The sequence below is a fragment of the Volvox carteri genome (assembly GCF_000143455.1).
Source record: "Volvox carteri f. nagariensis unplaced genomic scaffold VOLCAscaffold_39, whole genome shotgun sequence".
In the NCBI taxonomy this organism is placed as follows: Eukaryota; Viridiplantae; Chlorophyta; class Chlorophyceae; order Chlamydomonadales; family Volvocaceae; genus Volvox; species Volvox carteri.
The window spans coordinates 763,283-772,520 of record NW_003307582.1 but is presented as its reverse complement, the minus strand read 5'-3'; the positions used below and the strand labels follow the sequence as shown (position 1 = coordinate 772,520).

The 9,238-nt window shown below is 61.7% G+C and overlaps 1 protein-coding gene across 1 annotated transcript; it reads right to left on the bottom strand.

The window, feature by feature from the left end:
* Positions 1–5,015: 5,015 nt before the first annotated feature.
* VOLCADRAFT_44726 (uncharacterized protein) lies at positions 5,016–7,715 on the bottom strand (the record flags this gene model as incomplete). Its single annotated transcript, XM_002953874.1, has 5 exons — positions 5,016–5,155; positions 6,269–6,404; positions 6,790–6,912; positions 7,127–7,288; positions 7,674–7,715. Coding segments are annotated over 5 exons (603 nt in total), but the record flags the coding sequence as incomplete, so codon positions are not given.
* Positions 7,716–9,238: the final 1,523 nt, after the last annotated feature.

Here is a 9,238-nt window from a genome sequence, read left to right as displayed (position 1 = left end):
GTGTGGGTTTGCGTGAGGCGGGGGTGGGGGGGGGGTAGGGGGGGGGGAAGGTAAGGGGGGGGGAAAGGTAAGGGGGGGCGAGATGAAGTGGGCTCAGCGGGATCCAGAATTGCAATCCCGTAAGAGAGACCCTTAGAGCCCCCTCACGCACCCCGAGACCTCTCTTCCCTGCTGTGTGTGTATGTATGTATGTATGTATGTACGTCCACATGCAGTCACCGGATACGGCTACGTGAAGCAGTGAAGCGAGGTGTCGTACTGGAGGCGGGGGATTGGTTCTGTGCCACGTGCGGTGCAGATAACTGGAGAGACCGACCCAAGTGTTTCAGGTGGGGGGGGCAGGGGGGGGAACAGGAGGAGGAAAATTACTACTTTCATTTTCAATTTTCTGTTATGTTATTACATCTGCAAAGTAAAATGGATACCAGCTGCCCAACCCGACCCGGCCGGGGGGGTTTGCATAGGGTGGGGTGGGTTTCGGGGGTTTGAGGAGAGTTGGGGGCTACAGGACGGTGGGGGCCAGGGGCCCGCGACGGGATTCCGGAGTCGGGTGGGGCAGGGGGCGTTGTGTCCGTGAGCTCGCGTGTGGAGGATGCGGAAGGAGGGGGGTGCACAGGCTAGGGAAAGGGGGCCTCACCCAGGGGGCCTGTGTGCTTGTGTCGTGTGGGATATTTCATCCCGAGCCCCCCACCCCACCGCACCGCACCCCCAGGTGTGCGGCCCCCGCCAGTAAGACAGGAAACAGCGTCGTGACGCCTCAAGAAATTGCGGAGATGTACGGCGATAGACCGCCACGGCGGCGGCCGCGCGCCGCCACAGCCGCCGCTGACGCCGATGCGCTCTACAATGCACAGGCTGCAGCGGCCGCGGCGGCGTCGGACGTTGTTGCGGCAGCAAAGAGCGCGGCGGCGGCGGCGGCGGCGGCAGCCTCCGGCAGCTCCGGCTCCGGCGGTGCGCGGGCTGCGAGGAGCCGTAGGATGCCTCTGCAGCTCGCGCCCGATGGCGGGGAGGAGGAGGACGAGGAGGAGCGGCGGCGGCGCCTGTATGCCAGTGAGTGTGTGCTGGCGGTCGCTCCCCGGCGGGGTGGGGGGAGGAGGTCCGGAGGCTCCCGGGGTACCATGTAGACGTGCCAGGCGGAGGATTGGTGTGCGGCTGCGCGGGGTTGCGGTCGGCATCGAATCTTCTTCATGCCAGCGACTGCGCACACGGCCACAACAACAATAACAACAACAGCGCACATGCGTCCTTCAGCTCCGACTGCACATATGCAGGTAAACTCTTTCCTTCCTCCACCAAGACTTTGTCCAGGAAGTGCACTTCCTGCCTTCCTGCTCCCGCGGACTTGTCCTTCTCCTTTTTCTTGACATTTTACGCTTCCTCCCCCTCCTCCCCCTCCTCCCCCTACCACCACCTCCCACTGGGCCGCCTCCTCGCACCGCAGGGCCTCTTCCCCCCGGCGGCGGCGGCGGCGGCGCACGGCGGCGGGCGGCGGAGACGTCGCGGGGCCGCCCGGGTCTGCGGCGGAGGGCTGGGTCTGCAGAGGGTGGTGACGGCGATGAGGATGATGAGAACCAGCAGTTGTTGGACGTTGACGATGACGAGGGCGGTCCGTACACCGCGGAGGTGAGTTCCGGGGGAAGGGCGAGAGGGGAAGGGCGAGAGGCCGTCCAGTGAAAGCACACACACACACACACACACACACACGCACACACCATACTAAGTTCGGCATTGTTGGTAAAGCACACATCGATGCCGCCGGAGGTTCCGGGATCGAGACCTGTCAGGGTCGAAAATCTTTCCGATGGTGGAAGGTAAAGGGGCCCTAGTCGATGGACGGTGGTGATCTGGGATAAAAGTTAACTTGCGAGCTGACCAGGAATGGAGTTGAGCCGCCGTCGACCCAGCAGATTCCGTTGAATGCCGGCGGTGGGTGCTGAACCTGAGCGATCCACTGAGAAGTTGACTTGGGTGACTGGATGAGGGTGCCCCGAAATACCCGCGGGGGGAGGCAGAGGGTCTGCCGGGTAGCGGCCGCAGGGTGAAGATATGACCCCCCTGTCCCACACAACACATCATACATACACACACACTCTGGAAGCGGCACAGTTCCGCAGTTCCGCACACCGGGAGGTGTCTCTGGGGCCGCACCGGAGATCTCTCTGATTGCCTCCCGCACCCGCCCACCCGCCCCTCAGGCCCGATCCTCCCCGGCCTACCGCCGCTCCATGAAGGAGTTCTACCCACCTGAAAACCACCAACACCGCCAAAGTGGCAACGAGGAAGGAGCCGGAGGGTGGAGGAGGGGCGGTGGCCGCGGCGGCCGTTTGGGCAACGACCCGGACAGCGGTGAAGGGTGGCGGGGCGGCAGGGGCCGTAACGACCCGCGGTTCGGTCGCCAGGCCGCCGCAGCCGCCGCCGGCGGCGGCGCCAAGAAAGATGATGACCTGGGGGACCTGGATTTTGAGGAGTGGGAGGCGTCGGGGGCGGAGCATCGGCGCCGCGGTGGCCGCAGTCGCCGCCGTGACGACGGCCGCGTTGATGACGAGGAAGGCTCCCATCTGGACACTGGCCGGCGGCGTGGCGGCGGCACGCCCACCGGCGGTACTGGTGGCGGTGGTCGAGGAGGTAGCAGCTCCACCCGGAGCGGGTCCCGCGTGGGGTGGTTGGATGAGGACGGCGACGAGGGCGAGGCAGAAAGCTTTGGTCGTGTCGGGGGCCGTAGGAAGCTGCTGGGTGGGGGCCGCCAGGGCCGAGTGGGAGGGGGCGGTGCGGGCGGTGATGGGGGGGAGGAGGAGAAGGAGTACGACGATGGCGGTGTGTTTGGCGGCCGGGGGGGTACTCGGGCGATTGGGAGGCGGTACGAGGCCCCGATCGGCGAGGGGCAGCGGGGAAGGGAGCGACAGAGCCGTTGGCTGGATACTGATGATGATGATAATGATGATGAGTACAGGGATGGTGCAGGTGGTTATGGTGAGCGGACGGGGCCGCGGCGTGTTGGTCGCGAGGGAGAGGAGGGACTGGGGGACCGGCGGGGCGGCGGGGCGCGGCGCCGCGACGAGCCTCCTCCCATCGGCGGGCGACGTGGAGGTGGGAGGTGAGGGTGCTGGCCGGCTGACCATCAGCTGCTCGTGATGCGGGGAGCCTTGTTTGCAAAGCTGTGTGGCGCGCCGTGATGGGGGTTGATGGGCGCCTGGCGGCAGGCTCGGAGGTGTGCTTTTGGGCAGTTCGTGCCGCTGTGTCGGGAGGTGTTTGACATGTACGGTGAGGGTGTGTGCTGGCGTGTACCCCCACAGAGGGTTCCCCGTCCTCCCGCTCGAAGTGAAGGAAGCCTCTGATTGTGGGTGTGGGCCCGGTCATGTAATCTAATCGCTCTGAGTTGTGTTCATGTGCGAGGGTGGGGCGTGGGGCCGGGCTTTTCATGCCACCTTCCAGCGGCACGGGCACCAAACACACGTGCATACAGGAATGCACTGAGCGCGCAGCTATACACTGAGGTGTGGTGTTTCCCTGCAACTTCCTCCAACCAAACGCCCCCCCTCTCACACACACACACACATATATATATATATATATACACATACAACGCCGGACGTGAATTTCTGCGTTCCTTGCATCCAAATGATTCCTAACCCTACAGACACATTCACAATCAAGGAGGTCCTCCGGACGTCAGACTTTTGAAACTTCCGCAGCAGACCGGTAGCAGCAAATCCTCCAAACCCGCCCCCATACGGTCCGCCCACTCATCGTTGTACCGCACAGCAGCAGCACCCCCGGACAGGAAATAACAACAGGGGAATTGAAGGGCGAATGCGCCGATTCGTCCGTCAGCTTCCCAAGTCGGATTGTACGTATGTCAGATGGCGATGCGTTGCTATGTGGCCCCGCCTACGGCCGATGGGAGTTAGAACGCTGCAACCCTACTGGGACTCCGTTGCCCCGCGCTTGGACCCCCCTTGGCGGCGCGGCTGAGCCGCTGCCACGGAGCCCAACCCCGACCCGCCGCCCGCAGCTGCCGCTGGTGTCGTTGGTGTCCTTGCCGCCACCACCCCGGGCGCAATGTGCAGCTGGTCCGCCCAGGCGAAGAAGCTGCATTGCTTGGAACGGTCGGAAATGGACCACCGGCCGCAGCTGTAGAACTGCCTAGCCACGGTGGGGCCGGGCGAGGGGGGGGGAGAGGAAGGTCTGTAAACGAAAGATGAAGAATATGGTAGGAGGGTTGGAGCTGGCGGGGTGAGGAAAGGGAAAAAGGGGGAGGGAATGGACGGGAGCAGGAGTGAATGCTCTTGGAGGGCGCTGTGTGATCTGATCGACATCGGGCCCTGTGGGGCCGCGGGGTGCGAGTGGGCTCATGCACAGGTGGCCCAGCAACGGATTTCAAGCAGCTGACGAAGCCGCCAAACGGACGACCGAAGAAGAGGAGGGAGAGGGAAGGTGACGTGGGTGGCAGGGTGTCGGCCGGTGGGTGATAGCCGAGAGCGGAGGACGCTGACGCTGACGGTGGTGGGGGAGTGCGCACTCCTGCGGCCGGCCGCGCAGCTCGCGGCAAAACGCACTGTCAGGCCCTCCTTTTCCCTCCGCAGGCGAACAACACCCACCCACCCTCCCCAACCCCACCTGGCCAGATTGGCTCCCGGCTTCTTGGTGGTACGAAAGTGCGCCGCCACGCCGCACTTGCATTTGCCTAGCCAACGGCCCGCGCTGTCGTACAGCTGTACATCCGCCCGCGCCACGGAACCCGTACTGAGCTTCAGCACTGTCTGTCGCAACGCCCGGCTGCCGCCACCGCCGCCGCTGCTACTCCTTACAACTCCCGCGGACAGGGGCGTCCCCGGCTCCATCTCTCCGCTGCGTACCGCCGCCAGACCGTCTCCTGGAGGCGCATCCTCCTCCTCCTCCTCCTCCTCCGGCCGATACAGCCCAGTACACGGCGCTCTTGCTTCCGGCGACGTGGTGGTGGAGGCGGTGGCAGTGGCAGTGGCGGTGGCGGTGGCGGTGGCGGTGGCGGCTAGCGGCTGGTCCGTGCTTGGCACCGTGTCCTTGAACGAGTCCGTGACTGTCAGCACGCAGCCATCTCGCACCATCCTGACTGCCAACATCGCCGTGTTGCGCGAGTCGTCCAAACCGTTATGAGCCCGGCCCTGCCAGCGAAGGCCTGCGAGGCGACAAACCGGATTCACACCCCCGCCCCCGGGCCCCCCGCCCCCGGTGGTGGTGGTGGCGGTGGTAGCCAGGTTTAGTAAACGTGTCGTCACCAGGAGCCAGCCGGCGGGGGCAGCGGGGGCGGCAGCACCACCATGTCGCCACCCAGGGTGGTGGTGGTGGTGGTGGGTTGCACTCGCTGCCACAATACGCGGGAAAGGAAATCACACGAGTACACGAGTACCGGACGACGGATTGTACCACTTGACCAATTACAGGCCAGGTTAGCAAGTATGCGCCCTCACGCCGCACATACATACATACAGGCAGGCGGCTGGCAGAGGTTAAGGCCTGACTTCTGCTCCCGGCCCACCCGGGTTCATATCCGCCTGCCGGCTCCTCGGGTGTTTGAGGAGTGATGAAATGGGTGGTGGCCCCTCATCATATGGATGATGTAGGACGTGATAAAATCATCTTGCGAGCTAACCAGGAACTAAGTTGATGCGCCGTTGATCCGCTGGATTTGGTTGGATGCTGGTGGTGAGTTGCCGAACCCAACGAATACATTCTGAAGTCGGATGGGGTGACGGATTAGGGTGCCCCTCTAGCAGGGGAGAGCAGGGACTGCCCGGGAAAGGGGCCGCTGGCGAAGTTAACCACTCTGTAACAACATACAGTGCCCATACACAGTGCCTTGGCGCGTGATCAGCTATCCTTGCTAGGTACTGCTAAAGTCTGCTACTTCCTGCTGCTGCTGCTGCTGCTGCTGCAGCTCTGCCGACATCTCTTGATGTTCTTGTTTCACATCGCCGCCCATTCCGACTGCTGGCATTGGCAGGCATCACTCCTCCAGCCAACACTTACTTAGAATTTCAATAGAGGGGGTGCTTTATGCTCAATTAACATCGGAAAATCCTAACACGTCGCTGGTGACTATTCGGAGCTCGCGCTTCGGTATGAAGTTAATCGTAAACCACGATTAGCACTTCCCTTATCGCGGCTCCGGAAGCCATAAGAAAAACACACGTGCCACCCCGGGGAGACCTGGGGGTTGCACGCACATACATACTAGAGACCCGCCCACCACCGCCATCTCGCATTAACACCCCCCACGCTCCCCACGTACCCAGCGCCTCGACGCACTTTTGCAGACTACTGGCGCGGCGGTAGCGGGCGCCGTACACTCGCTTCAGGTTGCACCAGCGGCGCAGGTACGGCGGTCGCGGCAGCTGGCGCCACCCGCACTCCGTCTCCAGACATATCTAGGGTCGCGGTGAAGTGGGGAGGCAGTGGCGGACGCTGGGTGGTCGACGACAGAGACACACACACACACACATTTTTTCTCTCATGCCACTATCCCCCCACAAGGAGGAGAGTGCTTCGGGGGTCGTTCCCGTTGGTGTACGGATAGGTGCTCCTGGCCAGTGTCAGGCCCAGATCAACATGTAACAAATACACACACGCACACACACGCGCGCGCGCGTGTGTTACATGGTCGTGGGGTTGCGTACCCCCTACCTGCAAACCGCCCAGTGCGATCCGAGGGCCCCAGGGTCGTGTGTAACGTGGCATATGATAATGGGAAGGTGGACTTAACAGTCATGTCAAGCTAGTACCGGGTAATGGTAACATTACGACGGCTCTCACCTTAAGGTCCCAGTCTGTCCACGTGACGGGCAGTAGCGACTTGGCCCCCCCAAAAGCCCCCAGCCCCTCCAGCCACTGCTGGAACCTGAGCAGCACATCCCCCAGCAGAGGTGCCGTATCCACCTGCCGTACGCAATACTTGTCACATTAGATGGCATGAACACACACGCGCACATACGCGTCCTCGTCATCATGAAAAAACGTACCATTGCATTCTCCACGTCACCCATTCAAATCCAATCACCCGCCCGCCCACCTCACCAGCATCCTGCAACTCCCCACCCTCACCCCTTCCCTCTTTCCACAGTTACCCCCCCCCGTGTGTTTCCCCCCCGACCTGCTCCTGCTCGATGCCCGTCAGCTCCACACAGAAGGGATCCAGCAGGGGGTGCTCCGTGGGCCTTACGTGCGACTGAAACTCCCCCAGTGTGGCCAGACTGTGCGCGTCCAGGAGCAGCGCGCTGACCTCGATAATCTCGATGGGGTAGAGGCTGCGACACTGTTTCGTTGGCGGCGTAGTTGCGCGGCGGGGGATGCACGGCGGGCAAGTACATGGCGCAGGTGAAGGTGGGAGAGGGGTGCATTTACAATGTGTGAGTTTCGTAATCGTATATGTGCGGATGGATGGCACATGCAGGAGCGGGGATCCAGAGGGGGGACGAAAATCGAGATTACAATATAATGGCTCAGACATGGTGGCCATGTTCCCAAATGGTGGATGACGGAGCTCAGCCAGAGGGTCCGGCAGCCGGAAGGCGGTGCCCAAAACGGTGTGCACTCTTGCCCCTTGCGCCTCTACTCGGACCGTGCAGTGATCCCAACGGTCGGTCCTCCATGTCCACTGGAAACCCCTGGACAGAGCTACAACCATTTGTCTCGTGTACCTTTGTACAGGTGGCTTCCAGATCTAGCACCAAGAACAAGTCGTGTACCTGGCAGGGGAGGTGATGGGGGCCGGCAGGGGACGGTGGAATGGGAAGGGGGGAACGGCGGGAGGGGGAAAGTGTGTGTGGACCCCTTCACATCACAGCCAGGCACGTACAAGGATGGGGGCAGTAGGTTTCATTTTACAGGTGAACTGTGCAGCTGGCCGGAACGAACGGCTGTATGCGGAAAAGGGAGGCCGAGGCTGGGAAGCGCCGGGGTCATTATGTGCGATTGCAGTAACCGGGGCGGTGGAGTTTCGGAGCATTGAAAGAGCACGAGGTCGGAGCCATGGGAAAGCAGCAGGAGAGGTGCTCGTCGGCCTTGGGTACCGACCCGCCGCTGCCCCGGCCCGACGGCCAACTTGCGCGGGCACCGAAAGGTGTATGGTGGCGTTGTGGTGGCGATGGTGGTGTATGGGGAGGCGGTCGCGGTGCTAATTTGCAAGGACTTAATACCATGGAGTAAATACCACGGAGGAAATGTCCACACATGCGAAGCCGAGGGGTGATTTCATGAAGCGCAGGAAACCATGTTGCAAACGCCGCCACGATGCTATGTACCGGGTGGTTTCGAGAGGCATTATCCGCGTGGTCGCGGCCGCTGTCACGGCCGCACGGCACAGGTGACCCGATTACATGTTTTCTTTTTCCCAGGCTCCTCTGGAGCGCGCCTGTCGACCCCTAGGTACAACGCCGTAGACGCCGACTGAAAAGGCACGGCGGGCCTGGCACCCGCACCGGTAACATTCCCTGGACCCACTTGGCGAGAGGGCGTCCTTGCTGAAGGGCGGTGAAAGGGCGCCATCAGCCGTGCCCGTTTTTGCTGAGGTCCCTCAGGTGCGGTCCGGCCCGTAGTGCACGGCACTTCCGCAGGGTGGGACGATAAGTCAGGGCCTCTCTCACGCGCCTCATTTCCTATGCCAGTCATTGGCTGCGCTCGTGCCATATTTTCGTTAACCTGCTGATGGCTGCTGGTCACTGGTTTCACAGCAGGGGAGGATTTGTCCAATTGCGCAGCGAATGTTTGCTTCACGTCATGAGACGTTTTTAAATCCAATACTGACGACGCAAGCGAACTGGGTGAGGACTGCGACTTAACCGAGGCCGGCTTCGATTTGCTCCGAGGGTGCTGTCTTGAGATTGTAGGCTTCTCATGGCAACGATTCATTAAAACTTCAAAGGCATTTCGGAGTGGCGCGCCAGCAGCTTGTGACATGGCAATACAAAGCAGTTTAGTGCGAGCGACTCAGGTGTCCTGTTGAGGCTTCGTGCTGTCGCTGAGGTGCTATCGCAAATGAATTTATTGCAGCTCTGGAAAATAGCTATCTGCGGGTTATAATTTGCCGTACATGACCTTTGGGACAGGTTGCAATCTGCAAGACGCCCGGGGGGCCCTGACTCGAAGTCAGCCCCACCCTGGAGTTAGTTGGTACCGCTTTCATGTACTTCCTCAAACAAACTGCTTCTCTAGTACTGTGATGTTTTATTTGTTATATTCAAGAAAACTTAACTGGACTTGCAAG